Here is a 27136-nt window from a genome sequence, read left to right as displayed (position 1 = left end):
GCAGCCATGATGCTGTAATTGATGCAGTATGTGGTTTGGCATTGTCATGTTGGAAAATGCAAGGTCTTCCCTGAAAGAGACGTCGTCTGGATGGGAGCATATGTTGCTCTAGAACCTGGATATACCTTTCAGCATTGATGGTGTCTTTCCAGATGTGTAAGCTGCCCATGCCGCACGCACTAATGCAACCCCATACCATCAGAGATGCAGGCTTCTGAACTGAGCGCTGATAACAACTTGGGTCGTCCTTCTCCTCTTTAGTCCGAATGACACAGCGTCCCTGATTTCCATAAAGAACTTCAAATTTTGATTCGTCTGACCACAGAACAGTTTTCCACTTTGCCACAGTCCATTTTAAATGAGCCTTGGCCCAGAGAAGACGTCTGCGCTTCTGGATCATGTTTAGATACGGCTTCTTCTTTGAACTATAGAGTTTTAGCTGGCAATGGCAGGTGGCACCTAGAGCCCTGCACTCCCGCGGGAGTCCTGCGGGACTCGCGGGACCCGCCGCAAAGCAGTGCGGCGCGGGACAAATTTTGAAAGCTCATTGCAGGCGCGGGCGGGACTGGAAGTGCACATATGCGTGCGCGGGCGGGACTGGGAGTGCACATATGCGGCGCGGGCGGGAGCGGTGATAAGCTGCAGTCCCGCTAAAAACGTATTTGAAATAAAATTTATAAATTATTAATTTATGTCTATCATATATAATTTGTGCTGGATATTTTATTTGGCATTAATAAAAACATTTTAAGATGCCTAAATTTGCAGAGAGAGTCAGATTGACAGATTGAGTGAGGAATGGCATCTTAAATTTGCCACTGATCACCCTAACGGGAAATCCTTTGATCACTCTAATGACTCGCCGTTCACACCCAGCCTCCATTGACCCACACTAACATGATGCCTCAATGACACCTTATGGCCCTTTTCCACTACCCTCTTTCAGCTCGCTTCAGCTTACTTCAGCCCGACACGGCCCGCGTTTCGACTACCTCAGAACAGCACGACTCAGCTCGCTTCAGCCCTGCTTAGCACCCAAAACTCGCACGGTTTTGGAGTGGGGCTGAATTGAGCCAAACCGAGCTGAGTGGGGCTATGGGCGTGAGCAGACACTCCCCTGTGCACCGATTGGTGAGGAGGAGTGTCCTCACATGCCCACACACGCCCCGCGAGCACGCTGGGATCTGTAAACACCGCAAACCCGGAAGAAGAATTACGAATTACGAGAATTTCTGAAGCCTTATGCGCCTCGCCTCATCTATACGCTCTTGCCAGTATCTGTTGGCGTTGTCGGTGACAACAAGCCACAGCACCAAGACCAGCAACACTAACGACTCCATGTCCTCCATGTTTATTGTTTACTATCCAGGTCGTGAGACTACCGCTTAAAAGCTCACTGATGTCACTGCGCCGCTTAACGACATCACGTGACGTCCACCCACTTTCGCTAACTCCACCCAAATGTGTCCACCCACTTCCAGCCAGCACGGTTCAGCGCGGTTGTAGTCGAAATGCAACTCCAATAGCCCCGCTCAGCTCGACTCAGCCCAACTCAGCACGGCACAGCCGCGTTTGTAGTGAAAAAGCGGCATTAGATGAGCTGGTCATCAGAATTCTGATTCTGATCCAGGAGAGGATAAATATCTCTCGTTCGTTTCTAGATTCTTTTCCTCTTCCGTGTTTGAGATCTCCGATCATGGCAGAAGAGCAGAGCTCCTTTACTGAATCTCACAGCGCTTCAAAAGTAAGTGCTGGTTTAAAAAGAGGTACATTTACCGTTAAAAAGTCGAGTCCTGAAATCGGACATTTGGAAGTCGTTCTCACTCGTGTACGACGCGGATGGAAATCAGCTGCCCTTTGCTTGTTGTGATAAGTGCCAAAAGGTTCTGATATACAACGGCCATAAATCAGGTACATCAGGCCTGAATCGCCATGTATGTACTGTGTTAAAAGGACAACAATTGTTGGAGTTCAGAGGGAACAACGCAAAAGTGACAGATGCGTTGAAGGCAAAGACCGTGGAGAAATGTGTTGATTTTGTTGCTGCGGACCTCCGCCCGTATGACAGCATCGCTGTCTTCATCTTAGGATGATCAATGCAAATGAAAGACAATATGTGACGGAAGCTGTGAAAGAGATGACCGAGGAGTTGGGGTTTGATGTCCAAACTGATGAAAGCACGGAGCCACCTCCACCTAAAAAGGTCACTTTTCGTGACTTTGAGGAATGGGAGGATGTCGGTGCTACGGGTGCTGAATCGAAGTCTGTAAACTCCGAGATTGATGATTATCTGAAAGTGAAACTCATTGGATCCGAATCACACCAATCTAAAGATATCCTGCTGTGGTGGAAAAATTACTGCTATAACTTTCCCACACTTGCCAAACTGGCACGGCATGTACTGGCCATTCCAGGTTCCAGCGCACCATCCGAGCGCACGTTCAGCATATGTGGTCGCATACTGGAGGAAAGGCGCAGTATGTTGAAGCCCTCAACAGTGAACAATTTGCTGTTTCTCCATAGCTGTTCAAAGAACCCGATATCCTAAGCAATAGGCTTAGTTGTTTCGTTTACCTGCGTTTGATTTTCTCGTTTTTCTTATTCATATTCAAACAAGGTCAGCTATGTTATATTGAGTTTAACACTTGCACGGAGGCTCAAGCCCAAATAGTTTTAGAAATGTGCAACCATAGCCCTATAATGTCTACAGTAGCCTATACTGTCGACTTTTTGTTGTTGTAGGCTAGGACTGTGTTTTGTTATAACATTTATATATGCTATGCTTATAGGGTATTCTATAGGATATTCTAGTTAGAAATGCTTAACAAATGTAAACTGGGTTAGCCTAATGTTTTGTATGGCTGAACAATAAATATACCAAATTTCCACTTGGAATTACGTGCTCGCCTGTCTTTTATTATTATTATTATTATTATTATTATTAGTGCTGTAAAAAATGTCGCGTTATTATCGTGTTAACTTGACTCAATTTTAACAGCGATAATTTTTTTTATCGCGAGATTAACGCTCTGTGACATGATGTAGGTTTTTCATAAGCTTTTGAAACTAGTAGAGATGGGATTTATGGCTCTTTGATGGGATCCGTATCTTTGTGATCCGTTCTTTGAAAAGAGCCGTTCAGAAGACTGGCTCATTTGGCTCTTTTTAAATATTTATTCAGTTTTAAGAAGACAGCGTCTGTAAACTCAATGCTATCCCAGAAATCCTTCCTGTAATATGCAAATTTGGCCGCCTCTGATTGGACAGCGCGACGCATCAACAGGCAGAAAAAGTGTAAAAGTACGAAATGTGTTAAGTGAGCTGAAACAGTAAAGATCAGATAAATTGCAATATTTATCAATGAACAACTTAAAGTTAATATAATAGTGTACTTTATATTATAATCAAGCATGTCAAGCCTACCGTCACTGTGTAACCTGTCTCTCTGAGTTGTAGACTAACTCAAGCAATAAATCACTTCACTGAGTGAAGTGGAAGAAGAGTGAAGTTCACTCCTCTTGCTAGCTCTGCTTTGCAATAAAAAAAAAAACACCATTGATACAAAGCAAGCCCATTCACTTTTTTATGCTGAGCAGAGAATTACAATGGTTTCTCATGTGATAAAAATGTGCGATTCACGATTAAATATTTTAATCGCTTGACAGCACTAATTATTATTATTATTATTATTATTAGAGACACTACATGCTGAATTCAGAAACAAGGTAAATAATAACAAACATGAACGTGAGCTGTAGATATTTATGCTCAAATCCACTTAAAGTAGGGGGCGGGGCACCATCACGCTGTGTCAAGACAAGAACTTTCCTGAGAAATAACGCGAACGTCTGCATCATGCGGGATTTGCGGGCGGGAGCGGGACAAAATATGGCAGGCGCGGGCAGGAGCGGGACTGAAAATCATAATTTTTTTGTGGGCGCGGACGGGAGCGTGACTGCACAATGCGGGCGCGGGCGGGAGTGGGACTGAAAAATCCGACCCGCGCAGACCTCTAGTGGCACGGTGAATTGTGTTCACAGATAATGTTCTCTGGAAATATTCCTGAGCCCATTTTGTGATTTACAATACAGAAGCATGCCTGTATGTGATGCAGTGCCGTCTAAGGGCCCGAAGATCACGGGCACCCAGTACGGTTTTCCGGTCTTGACCCTTACGCACAGAGATTCTTCCAGATTCTCTGAATCTTTTGATGATATTATGCACTGTAGATGATGATATGTTCAAACTCTTTGCAATTTTACACTGTCGAACTCCTTTCTGATATTGCTCCACTATTTGTCGGCGCAGAATTGGGGGACTGGTGATCCTCTTCCCATCTTTACTTCTGAGAGCCGCTGCCACTCCAAGATGCTCTTTTTATACCCAGTCATGTTAATGACCTATTGCCAATTGACCTAATGAGTTGCAATTTGGTCCTTCAGCTGTTCCTTTTTTGTACCTTTAACTTTTCCAGCCTCTTATTGCCCCTGTCCCAACTTTTTTGAGATGTGTTGCTGTCATGAAATTTCAAATGAGCCAATATTTGGCATGAAATTTCAAAATGTCTCACTTTTGACATTTGATATGTTGTCTATGTTCTATTGTGAATACAATATCAGTTTTTGAGATTTGTAAATTATTGCATTCCGTTTTTATTTACAACTTGTACTTTGTCCCAACTTTTTTGGAATCAGGGTTGTATTTCGTTTTTGAGTCATTGACATACAGACCAACACCTTGGGTGGCGGTTTCTAATTGGTGTAAGAGCGTGGTAGCATTGGCAATGTTATCTGCTGTGAAGGCTAAATCGTCAGCATAATCTGCATCAGTAAGTGTTTTTGCTGGAAATCTGCGTGATTGTCTTCTGTTGCATGTGAAACCTAAGCTATTGTGTTTGTCTGTGGATGTTCTCAATACATAATCTAAGGTGATGATGAAGAAGAAAGGAGCTAAGGTGTCTCCTTGTAGCACGCCAGCTTGTATGTTGAAGAAATCAGTGTCCCCATCTGGTAATCTTATGAGTGATTTTGTTTTCTTATAGAGCACATGATGGCTGTAACGGTTTCAGATGGAATACCATGTGCTCTTAATATTTTCTCCATTTTGCCTCTATGGATGGAGTCGAAGGCTTTGGTGAAATCTATGAAAACTAATACAGCTGGAAGATTTTTTGCTCGAACACCTTCTATGATTCTTCTGACCGTGAGAATCAGGCCAACGGTTGATCTGCTTTTCCTGAAGCCATTTTGGTTTTTGTGTAATATTTTTTCTACTTCGGCTTGTATGCGATTTAGCAATAAGGAGTTATATATTTTTGCAGCTGTGGCAGTAAGAGTGATTCCTCTGTAGTTTTTAATCAAACCTAGATCTCCTTTTTTAGGAAACAGGAGGATGCATCCCTCTGTCCATTTTTCTATAGTCTGTCCATTATAGACTGGATTACAGAGGTTGTAATGCAACCTCAATTTTAGGATTGATAGCGAAGCTAATAAAAAAAAAGAAAATAATGATAATTAGCTACTGTTCACCCCACCCCCTCTTCCACCAGCCAATCAGGTAGCACTTTCCTCATTCTCAAAAGGCAGGTCTCAAGCTGTGAGTGGAGATACACAGATGAGGGGGCGGGATCATTCTAATGAGTGACATAGAAATTAGAGCCGAATCTGAACGGCTTGTTGAAGCTCATGTTTTCTGAAATAGGAGCCCAAAAGAAACCAACTTTCAGAATCTGTGACTCCAGATACCCAAATGTATGTGCACCAGCACTGAAAAAGTGATTTTTATTTTTATAATATCTCCCCTTTAATATTAATGCGCTTGTTCTATTATGTTATGATTTCTATAGCAACTACTATAAACTATGGCACATAATCTACATAATCAAGAACCAACAATAATTGTTATTTAACAAATGTAAGGAGACATTTATTTAACATCTATGGAAGGAGTCTCCAGTGTCAGCACTTTGCAACAGTCATTACATTTTCATGACGGGGGGTTTCTCAGGTCTTGGCAACATGACATCTGCACTTTTTGTCTCATGACCTTGAAGAGCATTAAAGGTAGACTGCCTTTCAGATTTTTCAAGTGTAGGTTGTAAAAAGAATTTCCCCCGACACCTAATTATTATTATTTTTTTGTGGACCAAAAGCTACTGAATTTGAATCACAGACTTCCAATTTTATGACTTTTTTTCTTAAAAGAACAATTAATGAATTTAGAGCCATGTGGCCCTAAATTCTCCGCTATTTTTTCCTGCTTCACCATGACCCAATACAAGATACGACATCATGCATCACGTAGTGGGCTTTCCCTGTTCGCGCAAGGCATCGTGGGATACAAATTTGAAACAGAAGAGAAAAATGGAGGACGTGAGTGTGCGAATGAAACGTGAAAGGCCGACTACAGTAACAGAAAGTGAGAAGCGAGAAGAAAAGACGTTATGTTATATACGAAGGAAAGGAAACGCAGAAAATACCAAACTAATAAATATCGGCGGTCAGCGAGCACCTCGGTGTGATCAGCTGTTCATTTAGCGACAGAATGATGGAACCGTCAGTGCACGGTCAAAGGTAAACATGCGCATCCACACACACGGACTTCCTCTGTCTGCGCCAAGCAAGCGATTTCATGCACGTTATTTGCTCTAATCCCCTCAAATTAAATAACTTCCCAGCCACAGAATGGCCTGATGTTTTAAAATATTACAAAAATAAACGTGTATCACAATGACCAAATTTCAGAGGGAACTAAATTTCACTGATTTTATGAAATCAAAAGGCCGTCTATTTTTAAATGTAACTATGAATGGATGACATGTTCTTTAATAGATTAAACATTTTAATATTTGGAAAATTACTTATTTAAACATTCTGTCAAGCCTTAAGCACAAAGTATACGGGGATATATGTAAAACAAAAAATTTGGAGGTTTTTGTAACGTAAAAAAGAAACCAAAATAAATCATGTCTTATGACGTATGCAACCAGTTTATTGTAAGTTTTGTTTTCTTTTCCTTTTGGTTCAATTTGTGTTTCATTTACATTTTGTTCATTGCTATGTCACATTAAAGGTGGAAAAAAGACCTGAAATTATTTATCTTGATTTCAATATGGGTGTGTCGACTTTTTTTTTTAAATATCCACTGTACTTCCAGCCTCAAGTTATTATTTTTGCTGACTGTAAATTCCATTTCGCTTTCAGTTGTCAGAAATCACCGGACTGTCTTACTCACTCGATGCTCATGCTGGAGATGGAGTCCAGAGTGGTGTATCCTGCCACTATGAAGTTGCTCTTGTACTGACTCATTTTGATGGAGTCCAGCCAGTCGCCGATGGAAATGAAGAGAGGATAGTCAGGCAGGTCTTCTGGGGATTCGGGTAAACTGTGCAAACACCAAGGACAAACACAGCGGTGTTTGAATGAAGATGCATGCAGGGCTTTATAATTCAATATAACTTAACAGATCGTGGTGAGAAAAAGATCACCCTGGTGAAAAATAAATGTACTTTATTGTATTTAAAGTATATTCATATTTTCAATAGTATATTGAAAATGTACTTACACAAATTGTACTTTTTGTAAATATATAAAAAGTATACTAACATCACGCTTTCACGCTAACACACTTTAAAATAATTATACTATATTACACTTTATAGAAATATATTATACTAAAATATACCGTACTTGAAGTGAAAAGTTATGTGTAATTTAGCACATAAAAGTACACTAAATACACTTCAAGATCACTGTATGCTAAAACAACCAGACACAAGAATAGTTTCTTCCCTCAGGCTGTCTCTGTGATGAACAGATAAAATCCACATTCATATATCAGTAATATCACTTGCAAAATATCTGCACACTTATACTGTCATTCTGTGCTCACTGTGACTTATATGTGTATGTGTGTGTGTGTATATATATATATATATTTTTTTTTACTTATTTAAATGTACTATTCATCTTTGCACTATGCACCATATTGCACCAAAAGGTAAATCCTTTCTGTGATGAACAGCTAAAATCCAGATTCATATATCAGTAATACCACTTGTAAAATATCTGAACACTTATACCGTCATTCTGCGCTCACTGTATACTTTATATTTATTTAACTATTCCATACTTGACTTACCTGGATTACTTTGCACTATGCACCTATTTTTGTTGTTTGCTTGTTTTGTGTTTACGCTTTTTTATCTGTTTTTGTACTAGAACCCCGATTCCAAAAAAGTTGGGACAAAGTACAAATTGTAAATAAAAACGGAATGCAATGATGTGGAAGTTTCAAAATTCCATATTTTATTCAGAATAGAACATAGATGACATATCAAATGTTTAAACTGAGAAAATGTATCATTTAAAGAGAAAAATTAGGTGATTTTAAATTTCATGACAACAACACATCTCAAAAAAGTTGGGACAAGGCCATGTTTACCACTGTGAGACATCCCCTTTTCTCTTTACAACAGTCTGTAAACGTCTGGGGACTGAGGAGACAAGTTGCTCAAGTTTAGGGATAGGAATGTTAACCCATTCTTGTCTAATGTAGGATTCTAGTTGCTCAACTGTCTTAGGTCTTTTTTGTCGTATCTTCCGTTTTATGATGCGCCAAATGTTTTCTATGGGTGAAAGATCTGGACTGCAGGCTGGCCAGTTCAGTACCCGGACCCTTCTTCTACGCAGCCATGATGCTGTAATTGATGCAGTATGTGGTTTGGCATTGTCATGTTGGAAAATGCAAGGTCTTCCCTGAAAGAGACGTCGTCTGGATGGGAGCATATGCTGCTCTAGAACCTGGATATACCTTTCAGCATTGATGGTGTCTTTCCAGATGTGTAAGCTGCCCATGCCACATGCACTAATGCAACCCCATACCATCAGAGATGCAGGCTTCTGAACTGAGCGCCGATAACAACTCGGGTCGTCCTTCTCCTCTTTAGTCCGAATGACACGGCGTCCCTGATTTCCATAAAGAACTTCAAATTTTGATTCGTCTGACCACAGAACAGTTTTCCACTTTGCCACAGTCCATTTTAAATGAGCCTTGGCCCAGAGAAGACGTCTGCGCTTCTGGATCATGTTTAGATACGGCTTCTTCTTTGAACTATAGAGTTTTAGCTGGCAACGGCGGATGGCACGGTGAATTGTGTTCACAGATAATGTTCTCTGGAAATATTCCTGAGACCATTTTGTGATTTCCAATACAGAAGCATGCCTGTATGTGATGCAGTGCCGTCTAAGGGCCCGAAGATCACGGGCACCCAGTATGGTTTTCCGGCCTTGACCCTTACGCACAGAGATTCTTCCAGATTCTCTGAATCTTTTGATGATATTATGCACTGTAGATGATGATATGTTCAAACTCTTTGCAATTTTACACTGTCGAACTCCTTTCTGATATTGCTCCACTATTTGTCGGCGCAGAATTAGGGGGATTGGTGATCCTCTTCCCATCTTTACTTCTGAGAGCCGCTGCCACTCCAGGATGCTTTTTTTATACCCAGTCATGTTAATGACCTATTGCCAATTGACCTAATGAGTTGCAATTTGGTCCTCCAGCTGTTCCCTTTTTGTACCTTTAACTTTTCCAGCCTCTTATTGCCCCTGTCCCAACTTTTTTGAGATGTGTTGCTGTCATGAAATTTCAAATGAGCCAATATTTGGCATGACATTTCAAAATGTCTCACTTTCGATTCTTGATATGTTGTCTATGTTCTATTGTGAATACAATATCAGTTTTTGAGATTTGTAAATTATTGCATTCTGTTTTTATTTACAATTTGTATTTTGTCCCAACTTTTTTGGAATCGGGGTTGTATGAGAGCTAAGTGAACCGGAGTCAAATTCCTCGTGTGTGTCCACACACCTGGCAATAAAAGTGTTTCGATTCTATTCTATTAAAGTTGTACTTTTCTACAATTTAATTACAATTAAAATATATTTAGTACAAAATTAGTTGTTCCAAAATAGCATGCCTCAAGTTAACTAATCATAAACACACTTGAAGTATATTGATGATTAGTGTGGCTTCAAGTACACAAAAGTATGCTAAATTTTAGTACACTTAGCACATTTATTTTTCACCAGGGCAAGCAAAACCCAACCAACAGCAAACAACAACAACAAAAAAAACGCTGCATATGTCACAGCAAATTCATCCTGAGTTTTGGAACCAGACAAATTGGTCCCTCATGTTAACACCTCCCAGTTAAAAGAGCGTACTATCGCCTCGGCAAGGACAGAACTCCCACAGGGGTCCTCCTGCACATTACCGAGCAGCTCACTCGGCTCATGAAAGACTCGATAATTAGCTTATGAGCAGAGACTTTAAAGTGTGCCATTACCATTACTGGGGTCGTCTAGTGACATCTATAATTTATAATTATTGCAACCATTCTGAGCTGTTAGTTCTGTATGAATGCTCTAATCTCAATCATTCCTACCTCTAGAGCAGACAGTACATTATTATTTTAGCAAATGGCCAAACTAATCCTGCGTAAATTCAACCCTCATAGCTGGGAAATTCTACACCGCTTGTAAATAACCTTCTAGTGTTCTTGGGTTTCAGCCACATGACTTTTCTTAGCGATTTCACTTCCGGTAAAAAAAGCTGGTAGTCTGGCAAACCAAAACGCCTGCCGTAGTGCAAACAACTAGCGATAACTTATCAGAGTATGCTCGTAATCTAGAAGCCACTTCTGGCTTTAGATATATTCAGAAGGTTGCTATGTGCAATGGAATCGACCCCTACAGTCTGGGAAAGAAGGATTTGTCATACGATCTCGAAAACTACCCTTCAGTCAAGTTCCCTGACATCTCGAACTATCTGGTGTTGCAGATGTCCTTCTACACCGCAAAACACATGAAAGCGTGGAAAAGTATGGAGGCTTACAACTTTTTTGTACATGGCTGGGTAAAGGACCTCGCTATCAAGTCGCTGCCCAATGAATCCTGCATTGTTTTTGCCCGTGTAAGTATTTTTTTTTTTAAAAGTTTTTCGTTTGCGTCTTTACAACAAAGCGCTGCAAGTTAAAGTGTAAACAAACAACAGTTGGCTTGATTCTGACTTGTGTTGGCTCTTATCTCTCAGCTAAATCATTCACAAAGATCATCAGAAACCCCTTTAAAGACCTGGATCTTAGTTAAACAAGACGGAGAAGTGATCACGGCACATTGTAACTGTACGGCTAGGGAAGAATTTTGTTGCGACCTTCATGCATATGGACTTTGTGAGGAGGAAACAAAGAAACAGCTGGGGACTTTAGCGCTTCAGGACTAAAAAAAAGTACCGTAAAATAACGACACATAGCAAGAAAAGTACTTGGAAAACACTAAGGACAGAGCTGAGAGGGAAATACAAACCTTTCACCAAGTGATCACTGCAAACTCGAGCACGCTTCGACTCGGCTCCCTTCGATTTCAGCGAGAGGTTCGAAAGCCACCTTTCTCCACGTCTTTTTGTGAAATCCTGTGTTTGTTCACCCTTTTTTTATTAGTTCATGGGAAACCCTGAAGAAACTTTTATCAGTTTCATGGTTTGATCGATTTGAACAACGCAAGCGTAAGGCATTTTTCATGCGAGCAATGCACCTTCTCCGTACAAACGCTTTGTCACCTGAGCTTTGGTAGACCACCAGCTAAAGTTTTGAATAACTAATGAGGTGGATGTGACGTCACATGAAACCCAAGAATAAATGAGCTGAATGTGTTACGGGAAGATAATACAGACATTCATGTCTGTAAAGCTGATTCTATATCTGACTTGCAGCTGTTTGACATTTATATATCGAAGCATTTGTCCAAAGTAGTAGTAGTAGTAGTGGTGTGGTGGCTGGAACTCCACCTGTGCACATCCTCCACCAGCGTGAGGAGGCTGCTGGGGTTGCGGATGAGCTTGTCCAGGAAGGTGAGGATGTCGTGGAAGCGAGGCCGCCTGCTGCGCTCCTTCTGCCAGCAGTGAACCATCAGCTGGTGCAGAGCCACGGGGCAGCCCATGGGTGCCGGCAGCCTGTAGCCCTCCTCTATGGACAGGATCACCTGCAGAGAGGACACACAGTGGAGCTGGTCTTTCAACATTACTTATGAAGTGCTGGAACTGATCAATGCAGTCATGTAGTGTTATTATTTTCATCTCATCTCATTATCTCTAGCCGCTTTATCCTGTTCTACAGGGTCGCAGGCAAGCTGGAGCCTATCCCAACTGACTACGGGCGAAAGGCGGGGTACACCCTGGACAAGTCGCCAGGTCATCACAGGGCAGTGTTGTTATTATTATTATTATTATTATAAGGGGCGGCACGGTGGTGTAGTGGTTAGCGCTGTTGCCTCACAGCAAGAAGGTCCGGGTTCGAGCCCCGTGGCCGGCGAGGGCCTTTCTGTGCAGAGTTTGCATGTTCTCCCCGTGTCCGCATCAGTTTCCTCTGGGTGCTCCGGTTTCCCCCACAGTCCAAAAACATGCAGGTTAGGTTAACTGGTGACTCTAAATTGACCGTAGGTGTGAATGTGAGTGTGAATGGTTGTCTGTGTCTATGTGTCGCCCTGTGATGACCTGGCGACTTGTCCAGGGTGTACCCCGCCTTTCGCCCGTAGTCAGCTGGGATAGGCTCCAGCTTGCCTGCGACCCTGTAGAACAGGATAAAGCGGCTACAGATAATGAGATGAGATGAGAACACTTAGACAATGCTGTTTGACTTTACTCTTCTATTGCTATGTGTACACTGTAATGATTTATAAAGAGGAGGGGTTTCATTCTGAAGGTGATGATACACGGGACAACTGCGCTTCGACGCTTTCTCATTGAGATCAGGCAACAATTTCTACCTGAACGATTCTGATCGTTTTGGGCAACTTTTTAAGACCATCCAATCAGAGTGCTAGCAGTGAATCACATGACCACCTGAGAGCTTCTGAAATTTTCAACAAAGATGGCGGCGTCTCCGGCAGTGGAGCGAAGAAAAAGAGAGATGACTTATATCTTTTTTTTGCTGGTAAGTTGTTCTGTGTAAACACAAAGTGTTGAATTTACCTCATCAAATGCTTAGAAAACCAACACACATCTATTTTTATGTGCTCAGGTCATCGATTTTTTTTTTCAGCTAAGTGTAAACTGCCGTTAGCTAACCACCGCTCCATAGAGACTGAATGGGATTGAGCTAACTAGCGGTGGTTTTTGCTAACATAGTTAACTGAAAGTTATCGCTAGCTCTGTAGGGATAATGTTAGCTGTCTTGTGTCAAGTTAAAAGTGATGAGCAGCTCATGATTTTTTTTTTTTTGAGTTGTAATAGAGATTGTCAAACTTATCATCTGATCTAATTCACATACAGAGCACGAGTACTTGTGGAACCCAAGAGTGAAACAGTACAAACTTCAGGATCTAAAAAAGAAAGAAAGCCTTTCAGGAGCTCTGCCATCCCTTTTTCCTCCTCAGCAGCCATCTCCTGGTCCATGTCCTTTTGTCTTTTTTGCTGAGATGAGAATGAAACGATGATGTTTTTGTAATGTGTCAGTTATTAGTTGTAGCAGATATAGTAGAGGGCCTGGGTTAGATATGTATGCACAAATTTAGGAGAGGATAACTCAACAGTTATAGGCTAATTTGAACCCAAGGAACAACTTGGGATGTGTGCCAAAACGGCTATCCAGGGCGAACAGGCCGAAAATTACCAATCCAAGATGGCTGCCGGTAGCCATATTGAAAATATCAATTTTTTAACCACTCACTCAATTAATGGCAACATTGATTGTTTTTCCTTCAGTCATGAAAATGAAGGAAACAACAAGCTATGGTCAAGGGCAAGGTTAAAAAAAAACACCAAAAATTGGCCAAAATTGCAAACAGAAAACACGAGAAAAACAGAATAACCCTACCTCAAACATGAAATCATGAAATTGGGAGACCTATACACATCATTTAGGAGAGTATAAGAAAGCAAGCATTTGATTAATATAAATATACTTTAGTAGGCAGCAATATCTTGAGAGCCTACAGTAAATGTTTAACAGCCAACAATACAACTGTATTAAAGGGGAACTGAAGTCATTTTTAAACTTGCTTTATTTCTTAATTAACGTGTTATTCAATTATGTTTTCGGTTTTATTAACCTTATATCGTGACTCGTATTGGCATATTATATTACACTTATCGGCCTTTTCGGTTTTTATCCATGTTGAATGTAGTTCGTTTGGTCCACGGCAGGCGTCGCTTATCCGCGCGATCTTCACGAGACTTGTGCGAGACTTCAAACGTGAAGTGTCCTTGCCGCCATTTTGAAAACTGTTTATACAGCGGCCAGATCGCTCCAATTTAGATTAATTTCGAGATTTGCCAGCTTCATCAGTGATGGAGTGTCAGTCTTGTGCGCTGTGGCGCGTGCACCTGAAGGCGTGCCTCGGGCTGCGTGTGTGCCGAGTGGACTCCAGCAAGCGCACCGTGAACAAGGCGCACCTGAGCTCAATTAAGGAACTATGTGTTTGCCTGTTTAAGGACTGTGCTCATGCATTTGCATTGCAAAGTATCACGATACGCATTACCGAGCCTTTCTACCCGTTGTCTTGATTTCCTGTTTCTCGCTTAGCCTTTGATGTACTGTTTGCACCTTGACCGACCCTTTTGCCTGTGTTCTCGTTTTTGATCTCGCCTGCCATTTTGGATTGTTTGCCTGTGTATATATTGTCTTACTGTATATATATATTCTGCACTTAATTAAACTGTATACTTCTGCACATACATCCGCCTCCCTCGCGTACATGACATGGAGATTATTCCATATGACTTCAAACCAACTGAGAAGAGTTGGAAAGACGACAGGATAAGGACTAGGCCGTCATGCTGGTATTTACAGTGGGGCAAAAAAGTATTTAGTCAGTCACCAATTGTGCAAGTTCTCCCACTTAAAAAGATGAGCGAGGCCTGTAATTTTCATCATAGGTACACTTCAACTATGAGAGACAGAATGAAAAAAAAAATCCAGAAAATCACATTGTCTGATTTTTAAAGAATTTATTTGCAAATTATGGTGGAAAATAAGTATTTGGTCAATAACAAAAGTTCATCTCAATACTTTGTTATATACCCTTTGTTGGCAATGACAGAGGTCAAACGTTTTCTGTAAACCTTCACAAGGTTTTCACACACTGTTGCTGGTATTTTGGCCCATTCCTCCATGCAGATCTCCTCTAGAGCAGTGATGTTTTGGGGCTGTCGCTGGGCAACACGGACTTTCAACTCCCTCCAAAGATTTTCTATGGGGTTGAGATCTGGAGACTGGCTAGGCCACTCCAGGACCTTGAAATGCTTCTTACGAAGCCACTCCTTCGTTGCCCGGGCGGTGTGTTTGGGATCATTGTCATGCTGAAAGACCCAGCCACGTTTCATCTTCAGTGCCCTTGCTGATGGAAGGAGGTTTTCACTCAAAATCTCACGATACATGGCCCCACTCATTCTTTCCTTTACACGGATCAGTCGTCCTGGTCCCTTTGCAGAAAAACAGCCCCAAAGCATGATGTTTCCACCCCCATGCTTCACAGTAGGTATGGTGTTCTTTGGATGCAACTCAGCATTCTTTCTCCTCCAAACACGACAAGTTGAGTTTTTACCAAAAAGTTCTATTTTGGTTTCATCTGACCATATGACATTCTCCCAATCCTCTTCTGGATCATCCAAATGCTCTCTAGCAAACTTCAGACGGGCCTGGACATGTACTGGCTTAAGCAGGGGGACACGTCTGGCACTGCAGGATTTGAGTCCCTGGCGGCGTAGTGTGTTACTGATGGTAGCCTTTGTTACTTTGGTCCCAGCTCTCTGCAGGTCATTCACTAGGTCCCCGTGTGGTTCTGGGATTTTTGCTCACCGCTCTTGTGATCATTTTGACCCCACGGGGTGAGATCTTGCGTGGAGCCCCAGATTGAGGGAGATTATCAGTGGTCTTGTATGTCTTCCATTTTCTAATAATTGCTCCCACAGTTGATTTCTTCACACCAAGCTGCTTACCTATTGCAGATTCAGTCTTCCCAGCCTGGTGCAGGTCTACAATTTTGTTTCTGGTGTCCTTTGACAGCTCTTTGGTCTTGGCCATAGTGGAGTTTGGAGTGTGACTGTTTGAGGTTGTGGACAGGTGTCTTTTATACTGATAACGAGTTCAAACAGGTGCCATTAATACAGGTAACGAGTGGAGGACAGAGGAGCCTCTTAAAGAAGAAGTTACAGGTCTGTGAGAGCCAGAAATCTTGCTTGTTTGTAGGTGACCAAATACTTATTTTACCGAGGAATTTACCAATTAATTCATTAAAAATCCTACAATATGATTTCCTGGATTCTTTCCCCCCATTCTGTCTCTCATAGTTGAAGTGTACCTATGATGAAAATTACAGGCCTCTCTCATCTTTTTAAGTGGGAGAACTTGCACAATTGGTGGCTGACTAAATACTTTTTTGCCCCACTGTACGTCATTACTGTCGCACAATTACAAAGTGCCTGCCAGATCAGGCAGCTGGTGGGTTTTCAAAATAATAAATACATATTATACTGAGCGCATTTCCCTCGTAATCCTCATTAAGGTTTCGGACAGCACTACAAAATGGCGTCCCCACTATATAGTGCCCTATATACAGTACAGTGCCTTGAAAAAGTATTCATACCCCTTGAACTTTTTCACAAATTTTTTGCACCTTACAACCACGAACTTAAAAGTTTTTTATTGAGATTTTATGTGATAGACCAACACAGAGTAGCACATGATTGTGAAGTGAAACGAAAATGATAAATGGTCTTCAAAATTTTAAACAAATAAAAATCTGAAAAATGTGATGTGCATTAGTATTCAGCCCCCCTGCGTCAATACTTTGTAGAGCCACCTTTTGCTGCAATTACAGCTGCAAGTCTTTTGTGGTATGTCTCTACCAGCTTTGCACATCTAGACACTGACATTTTTGCCCATTCTTCTTTGCAAAATAGCTCAAGCTCAGCCAGATTGGATGGAGAGCGTCTGTGAACAGCAATTTTCAAGTCTTGCCACAGATGCTCAATGGGATTTAGGTCTGGACTTTGACTGGGCCATTCTAACACATGAATATTCTTTGATCTAAACCATTCCATTGTAGCTCTGGCTGTATGTTTAGGGTCATTGTCTTGCTGGAAAGTGAATCTCCTTCCCAGTCTCAAGTCTTTTGCAGCCTCCAACAGGTTTTCTTCCAGGATTGCCCTGTATTTAGCTCCATCCATCTTCCCATCAACTCTGACCAGCTTCCCTGTCCCTGCTGAAGAAAAGCATCCCCATAGCATGATGCTGCCACCACCATGTTTCACAGTGGAGATGGTGCGTGCAGGGTGATGAGCAGTCTTAGTTTTCCGCCACACATAGCGCTTTGCATTTAGGCCAAAAAGTTCAACTTTGGTCTCATCTGACCAAAGCACCTTCTTCCACATGTTTGCTGTGTCCCCTACATGGCTTCTGGCAAACTACAAACGGGACTTCTTATGCCTGTCTTTCAACAATGGCTTTCTTCTTGCCACTCTTCCAAAAAGGCCAGATTTGTGGAGTGTACGACTTATAGTTGTCCTGTGCACAGATTCTCCCACCTGAGCTGTGGATTTCTGCAGCTCCTCCAGAGTGATCATGGGCCTCTTGGCTGCTTCTCTGACCAGTGCTCTCCTTGCTCGCTCTGTCAGTTTAGGTGGATGGCCATGTCTTGGTAGGTTTGCAGTTGTGCCATACTTTTTCCATTTTTGAATGATGGATTGAACAGTGCTTCTTGAGATGTTCAGAGCTTGGGATATTTTTTTTTTATAACCTAACCCTGCTTTAAACTTCTCCAGAACTTTATCCCTGACCTGTCTGGTGAGTTCTTTGGTCTTCATGATGCTGTTTGTTCTTCAGTGTTCTCTAACAAACCTTCACAAGGCCTTCACAGAACAAGTGTATTTATGCTGAGAGTAAATTACACACAGTAGGACTCTATTAACTAATTAGATGACTTCTGAAGGCAATTGATTGCACTGGATTGTATTTAGCGGTATCAGAGGACAGGGGGCTGAATACTAATGCACACCACATTTTTCAGATTTTTATTTGTTTAAAATTTTGAAGACCATTTATCATTTTCGTTTCACTTCACAATTATGTGCTACTCTGTGTTGGTCTATCACATAAAATCTCAATAAAAAACTTTTAAGTTCGTGGTTGTAAGGTGGAAAAATGTGAAAAAGTTCAAGGGGTATGAATACTTTTTCAAGGCACTGTAGTGAGTAGGGAGCGATTTCGGATACAGGGAAAACTTCCGGCTTGATTACATCAGCATTCGAAAGAGGGCGCGCACGTCTTTTGACAACGTTGGCAGATGTTAGTCGCTTTGATTTCCGCTGTACGTTTTATTTCCGTCCTACGATGTCTCGCACAGGTCTCAGCGAATCTCGTTTACGGCCGTTGCTTTGACATATGAACTGAGAGCATATTTCACTCATAACTTGCTGTAGCAGTGACAAAATAGCTGTCAGAAATGCATTCCTATATTTAATAAAATGAGATAAGTAGAATTTTTATCATAAAAAATTTGCCTTCAGTTCCCCTTTAACATCACATTATTACTGTTTATTTGTCACATAAACCAGGGTCAGGAACATGAAGAGTAACACAATAATAATACTGTAATACCGGTGACCATCTTGGATTGGTAATTTTCAGGCTGTTCGCCCCAGATAGCCATTTTGGCACACATCCCAAGTTATTCCTTGGGGTCAAATTAGCCTATAAGATTTGAGTTCTTATCTCATTATCTGTAGCCGCTTTATCCTTCTACAGGGTCGCAGGCAAGCTGGAGCCTATCCCAGCTGACTACGGGCGAAAGGCGGGGTACACCCTGGACAAGTCGCCAGGTCGTCACAGGGCTGACACATAGACACAGACAACCATTCACACTCACATTCACACCTACGCTCAATTTAGAGTCACCAGTTAACCTAACCTGCATGTCTTTGGACTGTGGGGGAAACCGGAGCACCCGGAGGAAACCCACGTGGACACGGGGAGAACATGCAAACTCCACACAGAAAGGCCCTCGCTGGCCCCGGGGCTCGAACCCAGGACCTTCTTGCTGTGAGGCGACAGCGCTAACCACTACACCACCATGCCGCCCAACAGTTGAGTTATCCTCTCCTAAATTATGTGCATACATGTGTAAGTCAGGTCCTAGACTAATGGTGTATTCACACCTACGTTGTTTGGTCCGGACCAAACGACCAAACGAACCAAATTTCCCTTGGTCCGGACCTTTTGGGTTGGTCTGAATACAAACCACCGAACTCTGGTCCGGACCAAACAAGCGGACTGAGACCGAGCTGCAAGGTCGGACTCGGTCCAGGCCAAAGGCACCCTGGTGCGGACCTTTTGGAGGTGTGAAAGCAGACCGGACCTAATCTGACAGTTTTGCTTTTTTGTACCTCGGGAGCTTCCGTCGTTTGTCGAGCATTACGGGAAACGGAGTCTTGACACTCCACCGCAAAGTGCAAACACTGTTTCGGTTGTCAAGGGAACCTTCCAACAGTCGTTCAGTCATTCAGACCAGTGGTAGGCTAGACTACAGAGTACAAAAAATGAGTAGGGGGCAAACGTGGGCCGAGGAAGAAACGCGTACCCTTGTGGATATATGGGCAGATGTCCACATATCTGAGCTTTTGAAGAGAACACACAAAAATGCCGACGTGTTTGCTGTATTCAGTGAGAAAATGAAGGAGAAGGGGTTCACGCGCTCCCCAGAACAATGTCGGCTAAAAGTGAAGAAACTTCGTCAGACCTACATTAAAATCAGGGACATTCTTTCAAAAAGTGGCGGTACTAGCGACGCAAAAAAGAAATTCATCTATTACGATGGATAAGGCGAATATCCCGACACATACCTCCTCCGTCTTGCGTGAAGAGCCAGAACTGTCAAAACATGATGTGCGCTCATCAGCGCTATCCTCCGTAGCCGCCTTGCCTTTTGAAGTCGTCGTTGATAAATTACTTGTACAACAGCATAGTAATCGCACCATTGTGAAAACAGTAAAAACCGGAAAAAACAAAAAGCTTTGATGACATTAAAAAGAATAACAGCACGGAAAGCCTCCATGACTACTTTTGAACTTAACGCTTTGTGCGCGTGTCGTCTCTGACCAATAGCTGAACGACCTCAGGGCGCGTGGCTTTGTTGACAGATTTTGGTCCGCTTACTAAAATGTACAGTGTGAAAGCGAACCGCACCAAAATGAAAAAAAAAACAAAAAAAAAACATTTGGTTCGGACCAAAGCAAGTGAACTATCGAACTATCCTGGTCTGAATACACCCTAATATGATTGAGGCTAGTAGCATTTTTAAAGAGATGTAAAAAGTTTATTATTAACAGAATAATGTGGTTATTCATCTCATCTCATTATCTCTAGTCGCTTTATCCTTCTACAGGGTCGCAGGCAAGCTGGAGCCTATCCCAGCTGACTACGGGCGAAAGGCGGGGTACACCCTGGACAAGTCGCCAGGTCATCACAGGGCCGACACATAGACACAGACAACCATTCACACTCACATTCACACCTACGGTCAATTTAGAGTCACCAGTTAACCTAACCTGCATGTCTTTGGACTGTGGGGGAAACCGGAGCACCCGGAGGAAACCCACGCGGACACGGGGAGAACATGCAAACTCCGCACAGAAAGGCCCTCGCCGGCCCCGGTAATGTGGTTATTTTGACTTACAAATGTTAAAATAATGGCAAATTATCTTTTGATCAGAGGATCTATTCAGTTTTGCTCCAGAAGTGATATTTACTTGAGCGAAATAAATAAAGGCTGAAGCCAAGACAAAAGTAACAGCTGCAAATGTTTCGGTGTCCATCTTTGTGGTGTCCCTGGGAATAGATTTGCTCTTATCTGATTGGTTGCTGCCAAGTATCTGTTGCCTTAATTAGTTGCCCCGTGTCTCACCTGGTTGCCCGTTGCCGGCAACATTGCTCAAAAAGTTGCCCCGTGTATCATCACCTTGGGTCTCTTAAAGTTTCTTCCTCATAATATCTTCCTTGCCATTAGAGGTCTAGCATCCTGTAAATCTGCTTTGTGACAATACATACTGTTAAAACCCCTCTCCAAATAAACTGAAATAAACTGAGCTCACATCCTGATTGGACATCTCCCAGTATGGCCGCTCTCCATAAGACATAACTTCCCACATGACGATGCCGTAGCTCCAGACGTCGCTGGCTGAGGAGAACTTCCTGTACTGGATTGCCTCCGGAGCCGTCCAACGGATGGGAATCTTCCCTCCCTGCAGAAAAAAAGTATCAATATCTCTTTCCTTCAATCTTTATCAAACTTTATCTTCATACACTTCAGGTCAGTTCATCTTTCTGAAAAAAAAAAAAAAAATCAGTCGAGTTCTAAGCCTGCCAGGATTTCATGCCATACAGAGAAGATCCCATTTCCTCATAATTCACTCCTCTCCTGCAAATCCAATACGTCTGGATTGCGTTAACTGACCAAAGACGTTCTCTCATACAGTATTAAGGGTAGAGTTCAGTGATTCTTGTTGCAGACACTCCATTATCTTCTCACACTATCATCCTACAGAAATGGCTCTCAAAGTCCACTTATACTCAGCACGCTTGACTCGGTTATACGCCCAGGTCCCGAGCCAAGCTGCATTTCTTGAGTCCAGCTGCACAGCCACGTCTCTGACTCACGATCCAGACAAATGAAAGAAATCACAATAAAAGACTCTTTTGGAGCCAGGACCAGCATGGAGCCATGGATCTTCTAAGCAGTATTACAGAAAATGAGTGTAGTGTTGGGTTTCTCAAGCACAATCTTTTCCAATTATATTTAACATAAATCTATTTCATTTATTAAGTGTTAAGTGAGAGTGAGTTTATTCACCACCGGATGTGATTCTTACAAATACAGGCTTCAAAACATTGAGCTTACAACCCATGTAGGATAGTTTTTATAGTCTCTCAGTCCACCGACTGTGTGTAAAGAGGAACACATGGCAGACTGTGCTGTTTTACAAAAATAATGCACGCTGGGAGGCAGAGGGGAACCGTCAGGGCCTTTTAGGCATTCAGAGAAGGCTCAAACATATCAGCGTTTCAAATGTTATATTTCATTTCTTTCATTACAATTATTCTCTTCTAATTCTAATTCGGCCTCATTTTCTATCAAATTTGCTTCAGAAATGAAAGGGTTACTGTCCTTAAAACTGAGTTATCCAGTGAGATTGTTTTGTTTGTTGTGTCTAGGCTGAGAAGAGTTTAGAGCTGCTCACTCACTGGTTTGGACTTCATTGCTGGGACAGAAGACCATGGCAGTGTATGTTTATGTAGGAAGTGGCAGATGAATTAACCAATTAGATTTTGATTTATAGTGGGAGGGGCCACAAATTTATCTCCTTAGGCCTCTCCAAGGCCAACGCAAGCTTAACTGCGACTCGGCACCGTCAGTGCAGCAGTAAAGCCACCTTCCAGCCAGTGTAGCATTCATCAGTAGTATTAGCGAATGCTAATAAAGCAGTCAAGCCAGTGCTATCGAGAGCTACAGGCTAACGACCGAGAAACTAAGATTTCTGTCTCCAGACTCTTCTTCCACGCTGCACACTCGCTACAGTATTTTTCACTCGGACTTAAGTATTCATTTCCCTGTGTAATTTACTGTTACTTTTAAAATCAACATCGACAGCTATATACAACGGAGTGACCTGGCAGCCTGCCGCTAATCCCTGCCACAAAATCCTTTGCCCTGTTGCTTTTTTTGGTGTCTGGCTAAGTTTTGGCTGAGCTCAAGTCCCAGCTCTAATAGTAATGGTTTGCCAGTGCTGGGAGGAGTGATGTAGAAAGGTTTTATAATTGTATGTGTTAATAGTGTTTAGACAGCAGGGGGTGCAATAACATAACTAGCAGGAATGCATGTGACTTCACCCATGGCGGAAGTAACACAGGTCTAATGCTGCAAAAATACACAGACAAAGATGTAAAATGTGAAAGAGCCACTGCGTGATTGACTGTACAAACAGATTTAACAAGAAATCAGAGCTCTGTTTTACAGACTGCTGAAAGATAAAGAAAAGAGAAGCAAATGGAGGAAGTACAAATGCTCATAAAAGGTTATTAAGAAAAGGCCTATTTGTTATTAACTTTTTCATTTTTAATAAAAGGAATATTTTCGTTAATAGGCTTTATATTTTACTCCAACCTTTACAAGTATGGGTCAATAATTATTGTTGGTTATGAAGACAATTTAAAAAAAAGTTGTTTTTTTAAATTTAACAAAAGGAATGCTGATAAAGAATAGGAAAATAAATGCTGCATTTGTTTCGGTAATAAATTTTTTTTTCCCAAAAAATCAAATCATGAATTGTTACATGCCTAGTTAATAGATTTAATAAGGCTTTTGAGACTCTATAGCAGGTGTGTGTGTGTCTCACTGTTGTGGTGTAGGAAGCCTCTGGGTCGTCCTCTAGGACCCTGGACAGGCCGAAGTCCGACACCTTACACACCAGGTTGTCATCCACCAGAATGTTCCGGGCTGCCAGGTCCCGGTGGACGTAGCCGATGTCGGACAGGTACATCATACCGGAGGCGATGCCGCGCAGCATACCGACCAGCTGGATGACGGTGAAGTGTCCGTCGTGCTTCTGCAAAGAGAGAGAGAGCAAGGGATAGACAGAGAGAGAGAGACAGACAGACACACGTGCACACAGAAAGCGACTGCTAAAAAAAAAAAATAAAACCAACCAGTCCGATTTCTCTTTCAGATCTGATGCTGAAAGATGAGTGAACGATCTCCGCTCCTGATCATCTCTGACTCTACATTCTTAACCATTAAAACAATAAAAGAAACACTGCTTCATGTTATATTTAATGCCCAATAAACTACGAAAAGAAAACGTGTATAAAAGCACATCTACACCTTCGCCTCATTGAAATACAAAGGTCTATAAATATTCATGATATGCAAATAAAAAAAAACAACCCTCCCAGTGCTACCCTGGTTGGGCTTTGCTGTGATGTCTTGTTCTGAACGCTATTCTGGAATAACGTGTCTCTACGAGTATTTCTCATAGTTTACTGCCTGTCAAACTAAAGAAAGAAAGAAAGAAAGAAAGAAAGTAGTTATAAATTACAGTGTTCTGTAATTTGTATCACAAGCTGTGTTTGATTTAGCATGAATGATAAAAACAGGTCATAATCAATGCAAATCATTTTGAGACTCACTATTCCTGGTGTTTCTAGATCAGGGGTCCCAAACTTTTTTTTTTTCCCTCCACAAACAGGCAGCATTTACTTTCCAAGACCTCAAGCCTTTATGATCTTACATTTAAAAAAAAAAAAATCCAGAGTCATTATTTAGGACATCATATAATACTGCATGGAACAAACATAAATAAAACCCAAAGGAATATTTCTTCAGTCTAGTGGAAATTGTGAGTTTGTATTTCCTGACAAAGCTTTTAAAAAGTCAGGAGGCGTGTTTGAAAGAGCGCGTCTCTTTCCGACTGTCATGTCCAGCTCCAAACAATACGTAAGGAGTTAAAAATGACAGGGCGTGGCCTGACAACGAAAGAATCAACATGTGATGTACTGTAGCTCGACATGAAACTCAGTTGCTGCCAATGCTACCACCAGAACAGCACAGCCTGAGGTGTTTTATTCTTTACTGAAATATACAAAAAGTGTTGAATCCGGATTTACACAAGGATACAGTGCTGTGTAAAAGACTATGAGCATGCAAAGAAATGCTGTATATCAGGGGTTTTCAAAGTGTGGGAGAGTCAGGCCCCCCCTCGGAGAGCAAATAAACAATAGCGGCCCCCTCTTACAATTTTTGTTGTTGCTATACTTAATGTTCCATTCGTATTTTTAAAAAATGGCTGTTGTACACATTTGTATTTTTTTCTTTTACACATTTTAAACATCTGTGCTTTTTAAAACATCTTGTTTTACACATTTTAAACATCTCATAGCATCGTTAGCTAGCACCTCTTGTCAGACAACACACTGTGGCAGTGGAGCATCTTCAGATCCAGTCCATGAAAATCCAAACTTCGGGCCTTTTTTGTGATCGTTGCGGGCTAAAATGTCTGATGTTGCGGGGGTTTTCCAAAAAATTGCGATGAAAGTTGCGGTGTTTTTTAGGTTTTTGTTGCGATTACATTGCGGGAGGAAGTGAAAGTTGCGAGAAATTGTTGCGATTTTCTCTTTTTGTGATTAAAATTGAGTGATATGTTAAATATTAAGTTATTACTGAAAAACTATTGATTAAAAAAACAAAGACACTGAGAAATGGTCCAAACAACTTTACCAATATAAAAGATGACCAGGACTACAAAAATGCAGAAAAATAGGCTTTACTTATCCAAATGCACCTGTTGGTTCAAAAGTTAAAGTGCATAGAACCTCACAGCACAACATGAAGTTACCTTAAAATATAATATAAATGCCTCAGCTTTCATGTAAGAAAAAAACTATTAATACTAGTACTGTGTGCAGGCAGTCTCTCCTGAAGACTAAATTAAACAATAATTATAAACTAATAAAATAAATGGCTCCGGCTTCATAGAAGAAAAAAAAACAATTTGAACAGAATCTCACAGTATGATGCTGAAGCTGCCTAAACAATGGAAAATAAAATACCATTTTGGCAAAAATGTTGGCATCCATTAATTTCTTGTATTAAGTAAAAAAATAATGTAAAGTGCACACAGTCCTTCACTGTAAACATAACACACTTTCAGTAACAGAATTTAAGCCTACATAAACACTGACTCACACATGCAGTGTTGCCAGATACTGCTGACGGTTTCCAGTCCAAAATATGTTCAAAACCCGCCAAAATGCACTTGAAACCGCCCAATCTGGCAACACTGCGCACATGCTGCTTCTCTTGAACGTATACACGGAAGTAAGGCGGAAGGTAGTTTGTCGACGTCACCTCAAGACGACGCCAACGATTGGTCAAATTTGCGGGAAAGTTGCAGTGATTGGATATAATTGCAACACCGCCCTGAATTTGCGGGGATTGGTTGAATTTGCGTTGAAGTTGCAAATCGCAACATCCTGGAGGCTCTGTTTTTTTGCTTGGCCCAGACTCTGTCTCCTCACTCACTGTAGCTTTAGGTACTAAAAATCGATCTATTTTATCTCTGGTAAAGGCTAGCTGAAGCTCGCTAAATGTACGCAATAGTAACTTATTCTGGTTTATTTTTCCTCACGTTGCGCCCCCCCCCCCCCCCCCCCCCGAAGAACTCTGGCGCCCCCCAGGGGAGGCGCGCCCCACACTTTGAAAAACTCTGCTGTAGAGCAAAGCTGCTGTCAGAAATAATGAAATTAAAAGTTTCTACATTTAAAAAAAAACACTATAAAGAGCAGTAAACAGTAACGAATGAAACAAAGTCAGTATTTGGTGTGAGACGACCCTTTGCTTTAAAAAAAAAAGTCTCAGGTCCAATGAGTGCAGTTTTATGCGGAAATGAGCTGTAGGTTTTACTGAGCATCTTACAGAACCAGCCACAGTTCTTCTGGACACTTTGTCACACTCGCGTCTTCATTTTGCCCCCAAACCCAGCAGGCTTCATTATGTTTTTTTTTTTTTAACTCTGAAAAGCAGTCTCTTATGTAATATGCTGCTTTCTTTACTGGCATACGGACACTTTTCTGTAACATTTCATTATTTTATTTTGTGCTGGAAAACTAATGTGTTTTTGTACTGACTTGACAATGTAGACGTCATAAAATAAAAACCTATAACCAAGTTTGCATGGGGGAGGGTGCCAAAACTTTTACACAGCACTGTATAGAGCTGCAACACAATATACCGAACACTTCCTGTACCCATACAGTAGCTATAGCTGTAGACTTTATATAATTAAATCATATCTATTTTGTTAATTTTATATAATACAATACATAATATATTACGTTTTTACATATTTTCAATATTTCTTTTACCTTAGATTTTTTTTCCTTCCTTCCTGATTTATTTTTCTGTTTATTTTGTGCCTTGTCTTTTATGGATGCTGCTGGAACATTAATTTCCTCCTGGGATCAATAAAATCTTATCTATCTCGTATGATAGGACCATCATTTTCACTGCATGCAAAGAAATATCTGTGT

General features: G+C 41.5%; 1 protein-coding gene across 1 annotated transcript in view; it reads right to left on the bottom strand.

Annotated features, from left to right (window-relative positions):
• Positions 1-27136, bottom strand: part of epha6 (eph receptor A6) — a 458837-nt gene that overhangs the window by 3949 nt on the left and 427752 nt on the right. The window contains exons 14-17 of the mRNA XM_060899014.1: positions 23449-23658; positions 21148-21297; positions 11851-12044; positions 7234-7383 (exon numbers count right to left, since the gene is read on the bottom strand). Coding sequence (XP_060754997.1) covers positions 7234-7383; positions 11851-12044; positions 21148-21297; positions 23449-23658 — 704 coding nt within the window. The remainder of the gene's footprint in view (positions 1-7233; positions 7384-11850; positions 12045-21147; positions 21298-23448; positions 23659-27136) is intronic.

Source organism: Neoarius graeffei, chromosome 18 (assembly GCF_027579695.1).
Source record: "Neoarius graeffei isolate fNeoGra1 chromosome 18, fNeoGra1.pri, whole genome shotgun sequence".
NCBI lineage: Eukaryota > Metazoa > Chordata > Actinopteri > Siluriformes > Ariidae > Neoarius > Neoarius graeffei.
This window is presented reverse-complemented; position numbering and strand designations above follow the sequence as displayed.